This window comes from Drosophila hydei, unplaced genomic scaffold (assembly GCF_003285905.1).
Source record: "Drosophila hydei strain 15085-1641.00,03,60 unplaced genomic scaffold, DhydRS2 tig00008119-arrow-pilon, whole genome shotgun sequence".
Lineage (NCBI taxonomy): Eukaryota > Metazoa > Arthropoda > Insecta > Diptera > Drosophilidae > Drosophila > Drosophila hydei.
Genome location: NW_022045830.1, coordinates 4,263,405 through 4,283,841, shown reverse-complemented (window position 1 = coordinate 4,283,841; position 20,437 = coordinate 4,263,405). Strand labels below are relative to the sequence as shown.

Here is a 20,437-nt window from a genome sequence, read left to right as displayed (position 1 = left end):
ATTGCTAAATGAAGCTACACCAACTGCGTCGTCTGCTGCTGCTGCTGCTGCCTTCAATCAGGGACGCACAGCGTCAGACTTGTGCATACGTTTTAAAAATAGAAACTGTTTTCAATTTAGCCTGGTCAAACTTCATTATTGCTGCTGCACACGCACTTTGGCTTATGGCACCCTATGTGAACTTATCAAATGTCAAGGGGCACGATTCAATATAGGAATAACCGCAACGGTGTTTTACCTATTAGAACTTGAATGTCGCCCTAAGATGAGTATGGTAGTTGTCAATTGGAAATTGGAATCTTTACTAAATGAAGTTAACGATTGTAAAAGATGAAGTATTAATAGTAAATACAGCAAATCTAATGACAGCTCTCTGAACTCTTTACTAGAAAAAAATCTCTAAACTTCTGCCTGAATAAGTTTTGTTGTTGTTAATAGAAACGAAAAGGATTGACTTCTATAGCGACAGGATTTTGTTGGCGTTAATCCTTGAGTTTCCACCAACCTGTGGTCTGCCAGATTGCAACTAAAATCGAATGACATGGCTTAGTGAAGTTGCGACACCTGAAGCTGCTGCTGTTGCCATAAATCTATATGAAAAAACATCTCGCACCAAATGGTAAAGGTTAATTCCGGTCAACTGCGGTTGCACTTGTTTTTGCTGCTGTTGCACTTCGAAAAACTTGTGGCACATATCTACAAAAAAAAATGTTGCTTCTGACTGCTCAAACTTCGTTAGCAATGTTGGGAACGTAATATGATTTACTATAATTAAATCAGAGGATGAAATCTGTTGGAGCGTATATTCGGCCGGAATGTCAAAGGTACTGGCCTTTCCACCGTTAGCACTTGCACCTGTCCATAAGATGAGCCAAACGCGTGGTCTGCCAGAGCGTAGCGCAAATCGAATGCAATGGCCAACTGAATTTGCGTCACCTGCGGCAGCTACTGCACAGCTACTGCACCTGGAAATGTAGTTCGCAAAACTTGAAGAACAAAAAAATGTTGCCGCAGCTGCTAGACAAATTTCGTTACCAATGTTGGCAATGTAATATGATTTCCTCATTTCAATCAGAGTAGCGAGAGTTCCTACTGCATAGGGATATACAAAATGTCAAAGGATTTGGATAAACCTGCCCTAAAGCCCGCTTTAAAGACTGTAGAATAACATTTTTAATGGTTCGCCTCACAGGCACATTGAAGTGCTGCACTGTAAGTTGGATATGCATATCAATGAAAGAATTTAATATGACAATTTATTTTTCAATATATTAAAGCAATTGGCAGCAAAGTCCAGCTAAAAATTATTCCAATTTAACTTTTATTCTTGAAGGATTTTTCGTTTCGCATTTAACAAACCAAGAACGTTATTCACCTTCGTTTAGCAGTTGTAAGCATATAGAAATTTGTATTAAGATATCTTTGGTGTGTTTTTTCCTAGCTCAATTTGGTCATGTGGCGCCCACGCACTTAACGTTTGCACACAAGAAACTTGGAAACTTGAAGCGTCCATATAAAATGGCATTTAACCCAAATACGCAGAGAGGAACGAAATAATATAAAATAAAAAAACGTGGCAGCACGACATTCAATTTTTATGTCTTTTTTTTGAGAAAAGTGCCATAATAAACATAAACCACATAGCCAACACGACAAAAGGTAGAAGCAGTGGCAAAGACAACGACAATGACAGCGACAACGTAGTCAACGATAAACATGCAACACGGCGGCTCACAAATACACGGATACACGCACAAGAGTTCAGCGCAAATTAAACAGCTGATCACAAATGCAACAATTAAGGCCTCATGGGGGCGTGCCAGTTGCGAAATTTTAGAAAATACCAAAGACTTTCCATCGAAACCGTTGAACGAGAGGAAAGTGCGTGACATTAGCTGATGCATTTATGCGAAAATAGCGTAAAACTAAAACGGCTGGCAAAAGATACAACAAAATGACAACACACTCAGACAGACACACACACTGAAATACAAACAACGTGACAACAACTATGGCGACAACGTTCATTCATGCTGCACAAATACAAACCGCGTCGTTTTGGTAAATTTCTCAATTGCAGACAGCCAGAAGATACAAAGATACAAAAGTATCTACAGCTGAGAGAGCGTGCTTGAGTGTGCGTGAATATTTGTCTTTATGCCGTATTTTAATTATTAGCTGCAGACATTTGCATGCTATCAGCATGTTCCTACTGTGCATATATATATATGTATCTGTTAGATCCACATCGCAGCTTACATAGCTGTTAAATGTTTCCAATGACAGCCGCAAAACTATGCCAAAAATCAACTCAAATCTAGAGCCACATGACGCATCTAATTGCTATATATATATATATATGTACATATATTTGATGTGACATAAACGCTTTAGCTTCTTTAGCATGTTTCTTGTCAGCTGTGGCAAGTAGACGCCCCTCTTTTGTTTTCGCTTGCCGCAAATAATCTATAGAGGTATCAAAATAATAATGATCTATCAATTTAAAATATTTAATTGCAATAGGGGTGTATTTGTGTGTGTGTGTGTTAGGCCGCATGCCCGCATTTCACATGACTGTCAGCCTTTTGGTTTTACATCTTTCACTCTCGCACACAGTTGCCCGTTTTGGGGCAATTGAAAAATCGAATTGATCGGCCATAAAAATCAGATGGCACTGCAGCCGTAGCCGGCCATTGCACAATAAATGTGATTCACTTGCCACTCGCGTTACTCAAGTGGCATCGCCTGCCCATATATGGCAGGGAGCACAATCGAGTGCGAGTTAAAGTTGAAGTTGAAATTGAAGTTGCGGCCGACCATATGGCTCAACTTCAAAGCGAAATTTATTGCCTTTTGCATCTCTACTCGCGCTCTCAAGTATTGCGCTTTGTTATCAAATTGTTCAATTTGCTGTCTGCCGGCATATTGAAGCAATTGTCTAATGCCACATGGCGGGCGGGCTGGCTGGTTGGCTGGCTGGTAGACGATGCTGCCTCAGAAGCCTCATATGAAGGCGGAGTCTGCTGCTGGTAGTCGCGTGCCATTCATGGAGAATGTGTGTGTGTGTGTGTGTGCATGTTTATGTGTGTGCGTGTTTGTGTATATGTTCCTGCATGGAATATGAGCATGCAAAACACATTTTAATTACGAGCTTTTCAGCATTTTCAGCTATTTTTGTCAAAATTTTCTGTTTTTGTTTTGTTTCGGTTTTGCGCGTCTTTCAGAATTTGTTGCAAGCTATATTTGTGTGCGTGTGTGTGTGTATCAAATGTCATGGCAGATGAAAATGACGCAATCTGTAGGGCAGGCACAGCTACAGCCACAGGCACAGGCACTTGAGAAATGCTAATTGAAGGCTGCAGATACTCACATTTGTATCTTAGGAATTGCCATGTGCCATGTGCTGAGTCATTGCTCGATTCTGCAATAGATATCAAGTTTAGCTATAGCAGCAGCAGCTGCTGCCACCATCTAGATGAGCGCATTTCTATGAATTCTCCGGTCGGTTAGTTAAAAGCAAAATAAAACTAAAGCCAAAATATAAATAAAAACTTGCTAATTGACTGGCCCAGTCTACACGAAACTGAACAAAAAGGTTCGCAAATGTTTGCACACACAAGAAATGCGACTGTTTTAAATGCCACACTCAACGCAATAGCTCTTAACTAATAACTCTGCTCAGTTTGTATATGTATTGTCATTGTTTTGATAGTAAAGGCAAATTGGTCTGCTTGTGAGATGAGATTCGAGTGATCCATATGCAACAAAATATATCTTTTATTGAGGTTTTCTACAGATTTCGATGGCTATTGTTTATCTTTTACTATATCATTTAGAAATTACTGTTCAATATCATATGACAAGTAAATTGTTAGTCTGCATTTAACCCACCCACTTTCCCTATCAGAGTCAGCCAACCATTAAGCCCAACAAAGTTTAGCTCACAAACTTTCGCTTGTCAACGTTTAGTGATCGGCGTTCAGTGATCAGTGATCAGTGATCATTGATCAGTGGTCAGCGATAGCATCGATCAATGCCCTTTCATCGTATAATAAATTTAGACAATGCTATTGTTTGTACGCCTGGTCAATTGCTTCATTTTGCGGAACAGTTATTCAATGGTTAATAAAATGAAATGCAGCCAGCTCCTGGCCATGGTCAACTTCCGATTGCAATGGGCAAACGCTTGGCTGCTTCTTGTTTTGGTAGCGCCCATAAAGCCGACTTGGCCAACACGAAAACGCATAAAAGTAAACAACATCAAATCAAAACAGCCAACGGTCGCCATGACAAAAGATTTTAATTGAATCTAAAAAAAAAAACGCAATGAGACGTGCAGAGTTACCCTGTTCCCCTCAACCCTCTGCGTGCTCACTCGCTCTCTTGATTAAAGTGTGCCTGTTGTAGAGTGCGGGAATAGTAGAGGGTTTGCCAGCTGAGCCCACGCGTTCCGCATAACAATTGTCAACAAATTTATGAGCACAACGTCAACCCAACTACTCGCATATAAACATTGGCGCTGAGCCCAGTATTGATATTAAATTAAAATTCAAAAGAGCTCATTGCGCACATTGTATTTCTCTTGATTTGTTTTCCATTTTTTTTAATTAAAAACCAAAAAACAAAAGGAAAAGGGAAAAAAACTAAATTTGTTTGCGCAGCATTTGATGAAGCGTTCGATTCGCAGTGCAATTAAGCATTGCTTTGTTTGCATTCGAAGCCAAGTTAATACTGATTCTCTTCAATCTACTGCGCAAACAACGCCCTAAAAATGCTTAAATAGAGAACGGCAGAGCATTCCACAAGGCGGACGCTCAACAGGCTAGAGACCATTTCCAATCATCTAAATTTAGACGAAATGAAACACATTTCAAATTTTTCATGAAACACAACAACAAGAATAACAACAAAAACTGTCGAGCGCTGAAAATCTAGCTGCGTGTATGTATCTGAAAAAGAAATGCCAAGTCTATATACATACACGATTCTGAAGTCTACATGTATATATATATATATGAAAATATATATAGCTTTGTGACTGTATAAACATTTGTGCGCTTTAGTCCGTATAGCGGGTGTAGTCCGTACGTAATTTGATTTTTTTTTTAAATGCACAACGCAAGATACACACAGAGTTTGTGTATCTATAAGATCGCGGCCGCTGCGTTGCCTGCCAGAGATACAAAGAAAGAGCAACAACAGAATATCTGATATCTGAGGTGTTGTTGTGCTTATTTCGGCCAATGCGTGGGCTAGAAAAACACCTTTAAATAATTATTTGATTAGAGCTGAGATCTGTCGCCTTTGATGTGGACACACATTCATCTACAGATACAGATACAGATACAGATACAGATACAGATACAGATACAGATACATATTCGAATTCAGATCTGGAGGCCTTGTGGCATATGAGTATTATAAGCATCAGACGTCATGCGGAAGATAGTCTCGGATTTATATATACTATATTTATACCTTATACATATTCCGCAGATAGTACGTGCAGTTATGCTTGGACTGCGTCTCCGTAATCCGAACCCGAGCACACGGCGTGCACCGTCGTCGTTGACGTCGTCTTTCCACAGTCTAGGCACACTTCAACTGTGCAAATTGCTCGGCATGCATCAAGATACAAATACGCTAGAAACGTGCTTCGACGGCATGTGTCATCTGTATCTAACAGATACAGATACAGATACAGCTACAGATGCAGATACAGATACAATAAACGCCGCTGCCGCTGCTGCTACCGCTGCGCACAATATATTCTTCAGCTTAGTTTTTTTCTTGTTTGCTGCTTAATTTTATTAATTTTGTTGTTGTTTTTTTTTTTAGACATGAGTCACTACCCCCAACAAAACTGAACAACGAAATTTATGTCAGCAGTGCCAAAAGCGACGAGCGAATGAAGACAATAAAAACAAGCGGCAAACGAAATAAATAAGAAATCCAAATGAAAAAGAGGCAAACGTAAGAGGCAAGAAATAACATAAGCCAAACGAAATGCTCACACTCATACATATATATGAGTGTGTTTGAGGGTGGAGGTATATCTGTGGGGAGCACATTTAACATATTTGTGCAACACAAATGAGCGACCAACAGGTTGCAACAGGTATGAATTCTATATGCCATAGTCTATGATATATGGCAGGGGATTCCGAACATTCTCTTTTGTAACTAATAAAATCAAGACCGAAAGATGAAATAGGATGATAAAAATTGTAATAAAATTTTATTCAAATTTTACTTAATATTTTCAGTAAATTGAGAAGGCTAGCAAAAAAATATGGCGCACAAAAATGCCAGGTAAAAATTCATATATAATACGTATAGACAACAATTTTAAGAGGAATGCTTAAGCAGAATTCTTTTTACAACGAGCAAGATTGGGTAAGCCCGTATTCGTACAGCAGACACTCAGCACAACAACAAGAAGGCCAACGACGGCAGCAATTGAAAATAGAGAAAGTAGCAAAAGCGACAGTGAAGAAAATACAACAAACCCCAAAACTTCTGGCTGAAAGTTGAAAAGTCGAAAGCCGTTCACAATTCGACCCACAGCCCAGGTCCAATGTCCGGGTGTGAACACATAAGTTGACCAAATAGTTCAAACCACACGCCCACACACCCACACTCCCACAGCTGTTGAGTGTTAAGCGGGCGGGTGGGTGGTTGGTTGGTTGTTTGGTTGTTTTCGTTGTTGCGAGCAGCAAGCAGGTAAAAAACAAAACCAAAAACATTTTCTTATAGCTGGTCGAACGAGTTTTACAAATTGTCAACGCTTTGCTTTTGGCAAACACAATTTGTAGACAAAAAAAAAACTAGTTTGCAATACTCCGAGTATCTACGTATCTGTAAATGTATCTGTGCAACATAATTTTGTCATTACCAAGAGGCGACACATACGACACACATATACATATATGCATATGGCCAACAGATGTTGGGCAAACAACAACAACAATTTGAAACCAAACCAAGCGTTTGTGATTTGAGAAAACGAGCTGCAGCGTTGCCAACATTTGAGAATCAACAAACGAAGCTAGTTCTGGGTAGACAAGGGGGTTACAAAAGTAACCAGATAAGTGATTTCTATTTGTAATATATAAAATATATACGAACATAATAATAAGCATTCATTATGAATTAGTTTTTACAATTATGAGTTTTTTTGCTTGTGAGAACATTTCAATCTATTGATCTATAAATGATCTAGTTGTAACTAGAAGGATATTAAACCAAATTATGATTTATAATTTGGGATTTTAATTTAATTATTTAATTGGGCAACTGTTTTTGTCTAAGATTTCGTTATCTGTTAATTTTGAACAAAATTTATCTAAAGCAATTGTCGTCACAAATCACTTAATATCACTAAAAATATGAACTTAATAAAATATATGAAATTATGCTACTTTTCACTTTTTCAAAAAGCAAAAAAAAACCCGCCACTTATAAAGAGATGGAAGTAAATTTCGCACCACTGACAAGCTGTGAACACTCAGGTAGTCGTCGCACAGTTATGTTTTGTGGTCCTGAGTGTGTGCCACGCCCCCAGCGGCTGCTCTTGTTGTTTGTCGTTGTGTTGATTTTTCGGCTCTCTTTATTAATTTTCTTGAGGCTGTTTGCCGAGGCAAAGGCGTGGGCCTGTGGCACACACTCACACAGGCAATATGTTTAAACAGACGAGCCTTATTCAAATTCAGTTGCACAGTCAGATACATTTGGATACATTTACGAGCACTCGGAAGTGATCAAGGCAACTCCTGCAACTGTGTTGCAGCGGGGGTCCCGTTGCAAGCTAAATAAGTTGTAAGTAACATAACAAACAGCGCAAACGAGAGACAAGAGTAGACTCTTCACAGAGAGACCAAGAGAGAATGCAGACAGAAACGAACAGGCACACAAAAAGGAAATAACTAAAAATAACAAACAACTGACGCCGACGTCGACGTCGACAGCGACAGCGACTGCTACGTTGGCAGCGTTGACTTTGGGTTCTCCGGCAAGGTGGAATGAACTCAAGATCAGGGCACAGACGCGACTTTAAATATAGAAAGCAACAATAAAGAGAGCAACAAAGTGGCGCTTATTGGGGTAAATCAGATCTTGACTCATATTAATAAGTAACTAAATAATGGCCGGCTGGCAGTTTTTCTAGATTCTAAAATCAAATCAAAAGCAGTGAAACATATGAACTATTCAGCATCCTAGATCGTACAGTTGAACCCTTGGTATATATATATATAAATATATATATAAATTTGTATAAATAACTTACCTTCATCCAGCAGTCGCTCCACGTGCGTAAAGACATTTGGAAATGCGGCCAACTGTTTGCGATCCTTTAGCAATTGTGCCAAATAGTCGGCAATGCTTTGTGTGCTCTGTTGTTGTTGTTGGGGCGTCATGTGCTGCGGCTGTGGCACCACTTGCGGGGGCTGTTGTTGTTGCTGTTGCTGCTGCTGCTGAGCAACGGCAGCGGCTGCGGCAGCCGCAACGGCAGCGGCGGCCTGTTGTTGCAATTGCTGTTGCACAACGGTCTTATTCTCACAGACACTCATTCTGTTGTAGTGTGTGTATATATTTGTATGTGTGTGTGGGTGAGTGTGTTTTGTTTAAGCTTTTACAATTGTTTACTTAGTTGCACAATGTTTTTATTTTTTTTTGTAGCCGAGATTCTTTTATGATGCGTATTAAACTCTTTCGACTGTTTCTCTATGTTCGGTTTTTTTCGGGTATTGCACAATTGCTAAACAAAAGGCTATTATATATGTATATATATATATAAATATTTGTTGCTTTAACACGCTTTGATTACTTGTTGCTTTTTAATGTTTAAATGTTACTGCAAAATGAGATACACACAATTGTTTTTGATTACGAGCTGAATTTTCAATAATAACAGAAACAGATTAAAAACAACTCCACCCAAAAAGTTTGAGAATTTCGAGAGAAACAAAACGAAAACACAACAACAACGTCAGCAGCGCAGAGCCAGAGAGAGGGAGAGAGCGCAAGTTTAAAATGAAGACTGAAAAAATTCCTCAACGCAGCAGCGCGGCTGCCTCAGATCGGTAAGAAGAAGAGAAAACAAACGGCGCAGTCTACGTTTTACCAGTACACACACACACACACACTAACCATACATAGAGACAGTTAATTTGTGTGCGTGTATGCATGTGTTTGTGAGCGTAATCGTGAGCAACGGAGATGAATGAAAGCAGAATGTCAAAATAGCTGCTTATTTGTTCGCTCTCTTTCTCGCTGCCTCTCTTATTCTCATTCCGTGGCTGCTGCAGCCCCAAGAAGTACAACAAAAAGAAATTAATTTTTATATGCAAATTAACATATTTCTTATATGTAGAGAATATGGATGCGACATTCGAATGCATAATTGCACAAATTTGGATTTTTCGACGTGCTTATTGTGCCAAGAATTGCAGAAAATTAGTTATATTTCAACTAAAACACTGGAAATTTCGCATGAAATATGCACAATTTACTGTTGCTGCTGATTATGTTTTATTTGTTGTTGTTTCCAGTTTTGTGAATTTGTTGCTTTCATTTTGTTTCACATTAATATTGTTTGGAAAGTTGCATACATTTGCATTTGTTGCACACTGCGTTCGGTAACTAATAAAGAATTCCTTTTCTTATTTTTTTTTTGTTTATTTAAAAATGTATTCGAGTCGGGTAAAAGGAAAACGCACGGATCTCGCCTCTACTTAAACGATTCTTCCTACTTCTAAAACTGAACCGCACGCAAAGACAGAGAAAAAGAAACTGAACGCAAAACGCATTGACGAAAGAAAATGAAAGGAGGAGAGCCAACATGCCATTTTGAGTATAACAGCGGCTTAACGGCGTTGAAGATCGCTTAACAGCGCTGCCACAGTTAACGCACTGCGCAGCTGTTTGATATTTTTAAGAAATATAGCTTAAAATAACAATTTTTTAATAAATATAAAACTAAATACAATGAAATTGATTTAATAAAATATATTCCTGCTTATCTTACACCTTTTGATGGTCGAAAAATGGATCGTAAGCATTATAGAAAATTATATTGTGTTAGGTGGCAGCGCTAAGTCTGTTAATCATGCGCTGTTAACAGCGGCCATCTCGCTTGCACTCGCTTGTTAATGGATATTTGGCGCGTTGGCGTCAATTTGAATTATGAAAACACACTGAGAGCGGAGGCATTAATTACGTACGGAAATTGTTAGAAGACAGCGAATGCGAACGCTTAGAACCGAATACAACGCTTTGTATATGTGGGCATTTGGCCAAAAGCCTATGCAAATTAGCAAACGTACCAAATGGAAATTGCTCGGGCCAAAATGCCAAATGTTGGTGTTAAAACTTGCCTTTGAGCCAAAATGCTCAAAATAGTTAAAATGTATGTGGGAAAATTGGAATTCGCATGCGGTGCCAGCGACGCACCATATAAGCGTCCCTGGACAGCAACAACTTTTACTTTCCATTGCAAATGCGTTTCAGTGCTAGGCATTTCAGTGTGTTTTTTTTTTTCATCTTTTTTCTTTGCGCCTGGCTTCCGTGTATTCCGCAAAAAGCCATCAGCAGCGACCGCTTTACACATACACAGCACCCGCATGCACTTAAAAAGAGACGTGAAAGTTTTCAATCAATGGAAGTGGAAAGCAGGCGCCCACCATCGACCTGGCCAACCACTCGCTGTGGTGCACCTTGGCATGGTCATGTGTGTGTATGCGAGTGTGTAGGCCGATCAAACGTACATATGGATGTATATATATGTGTGTGTGTATTTAGCCACATTTATACATTTTATTGCCATTGAATATATGTGTCAGAGATTTAGGCATTGTATTATTATGGTTGTTCGATTTAGTGCCCAGCAAAGCCTATTTTGATGTTGACACCCACACACCCACACACATGCACACAGAGATCCTCTGAGATAAAAAATTTGGACACAAAAGCAACACATCATTTCATTCGTGGGCTGTTAAGCTGTAGGGCTTTGCGTGTAGGCCATTTCTGGTAGCACTTTCAATTTTGAACAAATGTTGCATGGTCTTCAAATTGATGAAATGAAATGTCTGACGCTGATTTCAACACAAAACTGTGAAAAAGCCACACGCTTTAGCCACGCCCCCTGCACTTTGGCTTGAGTTATTAGATTTCACATGCGAACAAAATTGCATTTCAAATGCAGATCAAATATTCCAACCAGCCAGTCAGCCAGCCAGCCAGCTAAGTTAGCCTAGCCTGGCCCAGAGGCAGAGTTAACAACGTTTTAGGCAGTTTTCCAGTTCAACGGAAGAGCTCACAGCTTACAGTGAGGCAAATGTGCGAGAGACTGAAGCCAAATTTGCATAGCTAAAAAGATCGAACTCACTTTTTAGAGCCTTTCAGTAGAGTTATTCTTATTATTAACTTATTATTATTATCTCATCATTATCTCTAATTTTACTTTTTTCTTAATTTCATGAGCTGATGATATATTTAATTTATTTAAGCATATATATATATTTTTGTCTATTTTTTCATATTTATTTTTATATTTTTTTGTCGCTTACTTTATAATATTTTTTTTTTTTTTTTTTTTTTTTTTTTTTTTTTTTTTTTTTTTTTTTTTTTTATCTTTATTTTGTTGCAGCTTATTGTCTTAGACTCTATAGCGCATTTAGCTCTAAACCTTAACTAATGGGAGGGCAGATATGCCAATTATTCTGCACTTGTAGCTACTATCTTAATTAGTTCTAATATTGTCTAGAGGATGCAATCTCTTCAGTCTTCGCCTATTGTTGTTTATAGCCAGGTTGCTTGCGAGATGGTTAGGATGCGCTGCAAGTCTGTCCGCGTATCTTGAACTGTGTCGCCCAATGAGTTCAGCAACTGTGGGAATTGCTAAATCCCTATGTAAGACTGAGTTTCTTACAAACCAGCTGGCTCCAGTCCATCTGCGTAGTGCTTTATTCTGCAGGGTCTGAATTTTGTTCCTTGTAGTCTTCGCCGAGGAGCCCCATAGAGAGATACCATATACGAAGGTTGGGACAACTATTGCCTTGTAGATGGCGGCCTTGCTGCTGTAAGACAACTTGCTTGAAGCTCTCAGCATCCAGTCGAGGGTTTTTAGCTTGCTTTTGCATTTTGAGGTTACTTGACTTATGTGCGCTTTAAAAGTCAGCCTTCTGTCAAGAGTGATACCAAGGTACTTTACTTTTGAGGCTTTGGGAATAGTGGGCCCCAATGCAACGCTTGGGCAATCTCCTCTTCTAGTGGCGAAGGTAGTATGTACAGACTTTTGTGCATTAATGGTGATACACCACCGTTTTGCCCAGCGTCCGAAAGAGTCCAGATATTTTTGTAGTGAGTCTGAAGCTTCTTGCGCAGATACGTGACGTGATAAGATGGCGGTGTCATCTGCATAGGTCGCTATGAGTACTGCATCTGTACTTCCTATATTTGGCTCGGGAGTTGGCATATCTCCTGTGAATAAAGTATAAAGTGTTGGGCCTAGAACACTACCCTGTGGTACTCCAGCCATAATTGGTCTAGTCAAGGATACTGCTTGCCCCCTTGACACTTGGAAGGTTCTTCCAATAAGGTATGAGGATAGCAACGCGAAAAATGGGGCTGGAAGGGTGGTCCTCACTTTCTGCAGCAGTCCCAGGTGCCAAACTCGATCAAACGCCTGTTTGATGTCTAAAAAGACGGCAGAGCAGTACATCTTTTCTTCAAAGGCTCCAAGGATATGGTGCACAACTCTGTGAACCTGTTCCGGTGTTCCATGCTGTCTCCTGAAGCCAAACTGATGGTTTGGAATGGCCTCCTGGCGTCCCAGATGTGTCAGTACTCGTTCCAGAAATATTCTTTCGAATATTTTGGAGAGTACTGGCAACAGGCTAATTGGTCTGTACGACTCAATTTCTCCCACGGGTTTGCCAGGCTTAGGAATCATCACAATCACGGCGCGCTTCCAGCAGGCTGGAAAGTGCCGGATGCGGAGCATGGCGTTGTACACCATAGTTATGTAGTCTATGGTGGAGTCAGGCAGTGCTCTAAGGACTCTGCCGTTTATTAGATCATATCCAGGGGATTTTTTTGCCTTCACTCTTCTGATGTGTTCAAGAACCTCTTCTTTTGTACATCCAGTTATCTGGTCTTCAGCTGGGAGGGGCGAGAGAACGATGTCTTCTGTTGCTTCGATTTCTGAGGCCTCTGCGGTAATCACCGGCGTGAATTGGTCTTGAAGGTGGTTTGCAAAAGCCTCAGCTTGAGCTTCGTCACCAATGTGCCAGGAACCAGAAATGCTCCGAATGGGATGTCGACGTATTGGCTGCCGTTTGAGCTTTCTTGTAAATTTCCATAATTGAAACTCTGCGTCAGTGGGCGATTCAGCTCGTACCAGCGCATCGCTGATACACCTCTTTTGAAGCAGGGCGAGAGCAGCTTTAAGATGCCTCGTGGCTTCGTTGTACGTGGATTTGGCATCAGGCGTGCGTAATCTTAACCAGCGTCTCCTGGCCCATCTTTTGTGTATTAGTAGGTGTTGGGCCTCCAAGGTGAGGGGGATGTTGTACGGAGACTGTTGTCTTGTTTGGCAAGATGGTGGGGCGGCTTGGTGCGCAGCTTTGACTATTTCTTCCTGCAGTTTGTTTGCTGCGTAGTCCACGTCTTCAGGAGTGTTAAGTTCCATTTCTATGTGCAAAGAGTAATGGAGCTCGCGCCTAAAGACTCCTAAATCTGATCCTGCTGGCAGTAGTTGTTTCCTAATGGGCAAGGGCTGTGGCTGCGCGTGGATTGTGACTATTAGTGGCAGGTGGTCAGAGGATAGGTCCAAGGATTCTTCAATGGTCAATTGCCGGTCACAGATGCCTTTGTAGACAGCGAAGTCGATTGCCGAGGGCCTGTGTCCATTAATTGGGTAACGGGTGGGGGCTCCAGTCGCCAATATGCTGAATTGTAAGTTTTGAATCGCCTCAAATATGACTTCTCCGCGACGATTCGCACTATTGCTTCCCCAAAATGGGTGCCATCCATTCCAGTCGCCGCCGATGAGGGTCTTATTCAACCTTTGGCCTAGAACCTGTTCCATGTGATGATCACACAGACCAGTGTTTGGCGGAAGATAAATTGACGCAACTTCGATCGCTCCAATAGACGTAGGCAGGGTGATGGCTGAGACCTGCATTGTTGCGTTGCAAATTGACAGTAAAGGTGTATGCGGTATTGTTGCTCGTATGAGGATTGAGGATCCACCAAAGCAGTTTGCTCCTTCACCATGAGCCTGATAGTGTTCGTATCCGAAAATTTGTGTAGTGGGGCACTCATGAGTTTCTGTTATTAACATTATATCTATGTTTTCTTGTGAGAGAAACGCAGCCAGTTCCTGAGTCTTGTTTCTCAGGCCATTGGCGTTCCAGATACCCACACGTAAAGCCATTATTTGTAGGCAAGCTTGGTTATGATGGCCATTAAACTGTTTAGCATGGTTGCTTGTTGGGATTGTACTTCTCGCATCGCTTTGAGCTCGGCATTAATTGCGTCAAACTGACGTTGTTGTTGCTGAAGCATTTCAGTGAACAAAGTGTCACTTGTGGTATTCTTATTTGACGGTCCACCTCTAGCGGCCTGTGCGTAAGAAACACCACTAATAGGCGTTGCAAAGCTCGTGGCTTGGGTAATGCTCCGGGGCCTTGTAATTTCGGAAGCAGTACTCGGACCCGTAGACGGTGTTTGTGTGGGACTCCTTTTTTGTGCTGGGGATTGCAATTTGCGCAACCGCTTGTATACTTGGCAGCCCTTATAGTTGGCTGGGTGCTGTAACTCACAGTGCACACAAGTTGGTGCCTGGTCCTTTTCGCGGGTGCAGTCTTTGGATGCGTGTTTCCCGGCGCAACGCACACACCTGGGAGCTTTGTGGCAGTAGCGTTGTGTGTGTCCAAATTCTTGACAGCGATGGCATTGTGTCAGGTCGTTGTATCTTCTTGGCAGTTCCACTGTGCAGCGTTGCCTGCAGACAACTCGAATGTCCAAAATTTCTTTGTTGTTGGGGGCCTGAGCCACGTCAACAAAAAATATATTTAGCGGTGTTTTGTCCATACGGCTCAGTGGGTTGTGCACATTTGTAATTGTGTGGCCTTTGGTTTCCAATTCCTTTTTAATTAGTGTTGTATCAGTGCTGGAGTGAAGCCCTTTGAACACGACTCTATATGGTTTGTCCTCCTTAAGCTGGTAGCAGTGGAACTCCAATTCCAGCTTAGTAAAGTGGTCTATAACTCTGCGATAGTCCTCACTGCATTGGGTTAATACACCTATGTTATTCTTCTTTGGCTTAATTACGTATGATTTAGCATCAATTACTTTATCTATTATCTGTTGAAGTAGGGCCACAGACTTGATGTTTGGACACCATATGGGGGGCGGACGAGGTTTCGGTGTAGTTTGCTGGTCGGTCAATACTGGGGCTTCTGGAGCTACAGGTGATTCGCTGTAGTCTTCATCTTCTTCTACGAGCAGTGAAAATCGATTTTCTGATATTAATGCTGCATTGCTGGTGCTTGGTTCGTCGAAGATGAGCCTTTTCTTGATGGTTTTTGGTGAATTTGGCTGTTTACGTTTCGTGTTTTTGTTGTTAGTGATGCCTTGCACGGAGGCGATATCTATTTTTGAGTTTATTGGCATGATGGAGGCTTGCCTATTTGCCATCACAACGTTAAGCTGGGCTTGCATTTCTGCATTTACCTTTACAGCTGTAGCGCGGTCATTGACATTAGATGTCATCGCGGATTGTGCTTTTGAGTGCAGGCGCACTCGCGCCAAGCGACGAAATTTCGTAAATTGCAATTAAAGCAATTGAGTTACGCGGAAGCAAGCGATAAGAAAACGCTGCGTGTGCGGTTTTTGTTGCTGTTGCGTTGAAGAATGCACCGCAAAGTTCTATTTTTAGAACTCTGCAGCAGTAGAGCTTAAGCGAAGGCTGTTCGAATTCACGTCTTTACAGGTCGAACGACTGATCGCGATTGTTATAATATTTTACATCTGTAGAAGCCCTATCTCTCTTTTTCTCTCGCTCTCTCTCACTCTGTCTTTCTATATCTTACTAACACTGTCTTTATCTCTCTATCTCATTTTATTTTCTTATTATTCTTCTACTCCAATTTCCTTACTACACACATATCTATTGAATTTCTCTATCTAAATAAATATCTATTGAGTTTCTCTACACGCTAAAGTTGATTTGAATTTCAACATTTTGAGCCCACTGTGCTCTGAATTGTCGATAGCACACATGAGTGACCATATTTCACACTCAGCTTGATGTCCGACATCCTTGGCATTCATCCGCCTCCTTTTGTGCCGTTCCCCGCATTGACGGCTGCTGCAACTGCTGCTGCTGCTGCTGACAAAATGATACACTTGCTGCCTGATTGGTCAGTTAGCAGCGAGAACGTTGCCTATCGCTGCTCGCGCTTTGTATAATTAATAGCGGTATGCTTATTAAAGGGAAACCGGACTCTATTAGCCTTTTCATTATGCGAACAACTGTTGCGGGCGTCAGCGCGGCTTGAATGAAATGAAACCGCAAATATGGCCAGAACAGGACAGGACAGGACAGGTAATACAACAGGTAGGGGCTGTAAAATATGAGCCTGATTTAGCCAGAACTAATTTGATGCATTTTGTTGATGATTTTGTTAATTTAAATGCGTACTTCAACATACAGATGCGGGACAGGGCATTAGTAAAATATATTATGTATTATGTATTATTCTTATATACAAATATATTTATATATGTTTATAAACACACATATTTAGTGGTACTCTCTTTAAATCTGATAAGCAAGTAAATCCTTTTTCTACTACTTCTTCTACTTCGACTACTTCTACTACTTATTATACTAATTTTACTACTTCTGCTGCTTCTTCTACTGCTTCTTCTACTACTTCATCTACTACTTCTTCTAATATTTCTTCTACTACTACTTTTACTACTTCTACTACTACTTCGACTACTTCTACTACTACTAGTTGTACAATTTCTACTACTTCTTCTTCTACTACTACTTCTACTAGTTCTACTACTTCTACTACTACTTCTACTACTTCTACTACTAGTTTTACTACTTCTTTTAGTACAATTTCTACTACTTCTTCTTCTACTACTACTTCTACTAGTTCTACTACTTCTACTACTACTTTTACTACTTCTACTACTAGTTTTACTACTTCTTTTAGTACAACTTCTACTACTTCATCTTCTACTTCTCCTACTACTACTTCTCATTGACACAAAAAAAAAACATAAATTTGGTTGCTTATTAAAGTCATCGAATATCTTATCCTTTCAAGCTAACGTCTACCTATAGAAATTAACAAAGATATTGAGATCTTGAATTGTCTGGCTTATATTTCACAGATATTCCTGCCTAGTTTGAAAGCTTGCATATAAACTATATAAAATATTAGTGAAACAATACTAATTAGAAGTAAACAAATTCAAAACGAATTGTATGGATTTTAGTATATATATTTAAATATTATATTTTAACTTTCTTCTAAGAATTAGAATTATTCCAAAATCACACAGAATTGTATTGACATTAATATGTTTATATACATTTATAAATTATATTTTAACTTTCTTCCAAGTTTACAATTTAATTATAGTTTAATCTTAGTAAAGTCTAGCTTGAGAATTGCCTTTAGTTTCAGCGATTTCTGTGGATTGAGCGCTACATTGGTCAATAGCTCGCATCGGAGGCCATATTTCACGGCGTCAGCTTTGTGTGCGACATCCTTGACGGGCGCCCACGTTCATAATGCATGCACACTTGGTAGGCTTTTGTACGCCCAGCCCTGGATTGAGGGCTGCTGCATGCTGAATGCTGAATGCTGGATGCTGACCGACCAAATGATACACCTGCTTCGTGCGCCCGCCCTGCCACAATGCTCGCTTTGTGTAATTAGTAGCGGCATGTTGGTTAAAAGGCAACTTGGCTCTATTGGGGTTTTCATTACGTGAACAACTGTTGCGTGGGCGCCAGCAGCGAGTGAGCCAAATAAAACATGCTACAACGCCCACACACGCACACGCACACACATACACCTGTCAACTGCCAACAGTCAGCTACTCTGGCCAGCTAGTCGAGAGTTGGGCTTTTAAATTTTAAACTAGCTCACGATGAATGAGATGTTCGCAAGAGAATAAAATCCAATTGAGTCAATGCTGATTAGATAACTATCGTTGATGATATGCTTAACTAAGGCAGACAGACGATTCATAGATATACGACCATATGATCTTCTTGATAATATTGTTAACATAAGCATATACACTATTTATGGATATTTATATTTCTGTATTATTTACAGCTGTGTTCATAAAAATAGTAGTGGTTGTAGTAGACTGGATAAAAGCAGAGCTAATTTATTGTTATTAATTTTGCTATAATTACTTTTATTAGAGATTAAAGTCAGTTATAATTAAAGCTTTTAGTACAATTTCTGAGCTGAGTCAGAGCCCGACTTAGGCATGTGTATATTTACTCTAATAATACTAACAATTTGAGCTCGAATTTTCATTAGTTATTCGATGATTTTATATTAAAGCAACGCAAGCAGCAACAAAGTAAAACACCTGAAGTTTCATTCATAAAAATTCAAGTTGGGTTTTATGCGCTGTATTGGCTTAACTTGCTTGAACAGGGCATTTAAGTGCAGAGCAACTCTATGTAACATGTGATGGAAGTCAGCCTGAAAATCGAAATAGGAGAAGGGAGGATGGGAGACACAGTGAAAGGGAGAGAGAAAAACTGAGATTAGTGCTAGATAGAGATTTTTCAATGTAAATAGAGAAAGTAAATGAGAGACAGAGACAGAGAGAGAGAGAGAGAGAGAATGAAAGTAAGTTTATATCTTCAATCGCGATCAGTCGTTCGACCTGTAAAGACGTGAATTCGAACAGCCTTCGCTTAAGCTCTACTGCTGCAGAGTTCTAAAAATAGAACTTTGCGGTGCATTCTTCAACGCAACAGCAACAAAAACCGCACACGCAGCGTTTTCTTATCGCTTGCTTCCGCGTAACTCAATTGCTTTAATTGCAATTTACGAAATTTCGTCGCTTGGCGCGAGTGCGCCTGCACTCAAAAGCACAATCCGCGATGACATCTAATGTCAATAACCTCGCTACAGCTGTAAAGGTAAATGCAGAAATGCAAGCCCAGCTTAACGTTGTGATGGCAAATAGGCAAGCCTCCATCATGCCAATAAACTCAAAAATAGATATCGCCTCCGTGCAAGGCATCACTAACAACAAAAACACGAAACGTAAACAGCCAAATTCACCAAAAACCATCAAGAAAAGGCTCATCTTCGACGAACCAAGCACCAGCAATGCAGCATTAATATCAGAAAATCGATTTTCACTGCTCGTAGAAGAAGATGAAGACTACAGCGAATCACCTGTAGCTCCAGAAGCCCCAGTATTGACCGACCAGCAAACTACTCCGAAACCTCGTCCGCCCCCCATATGGTGTCCAAACATCAAGTCTGTGGCCCTACTTCAACAGATAATAGATAAAGTAATTGATGCTAAATCATACGTAATTAAGCCAAAGAAGAATAACATAGGTGTATTAACCCAATGCAGTGAGGACTATCGCAGAGTTATAGACCACTTTACTAAGCTGGAATTGGAGTTCCACTGCTACCAGCTTAAGGAGGACAAACCATATAGAGTCGTGTTCAAAGGGCTTCACTCCAGCACTGATACAACACTAATTAAAAAGGAATTGGAAACCAAAGGCCACACAATTACAAATGTGCACAACCCACTGAGCCGTATGGACAAAACACCGCTAAATATATTTTTTGTTGACGTGGCTCAGGCCCCCAACAACAAAGAAATTTTGGACATTCGAGTTGTCTGCAGGCAACGCTGCACAGTGGAACTGCCAAGAAGATACAACGACCTGACACAATGCCATCGCTGTCAAGAATTTGGACACACACAACGCTACTGCCACAAAGCTCCCAGATGTGTGCGTTGCGCCGGGAAACACGCATCCAAAGACTGCACCCGCGAAAAGGACCAGGCACCAACTTGTGTGCACTGTGAGTTACAGCACCCAGCCAACTATAAGGGCTGCCAAGTATACAAGCGGTTGCGCAAATTGCAATCCCCAGCACAAAAAAGGAGTCCCACACAAACACCGTCTACGGGTCCGAGTACTGCTTCCGAAATTACAAGGCCCCGGAGCATTACCCAAGCCACGAGCTTTGCAACGCCTATTAGTGGTGTTTCTTACGCACAGGCCGCTAGAGGTGGACCGTCAAATAAGAATACCACAAGTGACACTTTGTTCACTGAAATGCTTCAGCAACAACAACGTCAGTTTGACGCAATTAATGCCGAGCTCAAAGCGATGCGAGAAGTA

General features: G+C 40.6%; 1 protein-coding gene across 7 annotated transcripts in view; it reads right to left on the bottom strand.

Moving 5' to 3' along the window:
* The window catches only part of LOC111597798 (protein held out wings), a 39,865-nt gene extending 30,084 nt beyond the window's left edge, over positions 1 to 9,781 (bottom strand). For 4 of the 7 annotated variants that reach the window (XM_030224730.1, XM_030224731.1, XM_030224732.1 and 1 more), the window contains exons 1-2: positions 9,612 to 9,781; positions 8,288 to 8,854 (exon numbers count right to left, since the gene is read on the bottom strand). In XM_030224730.1, the coding sequence (XP_030080590.1) occupies positions 8,288 to 8,570 (283 nt within the window). In that variant the 5' untranslated portion in view covers positions 8,571 to 8,854; positions 9,612 to 9,781. Of the gene's footprint in view, positions 1 to 8,287; positions 8,894 to 9,611 lie in introns of all 7 variants that reach the window. The other 3 variants (XM_023312674.2, XM_023312675.2, XM_023312676.2) reach the window with 3 other exon arrangements.
* Positions 9,782 to 20,437: the final 10,656 nt, after the last annotated feature.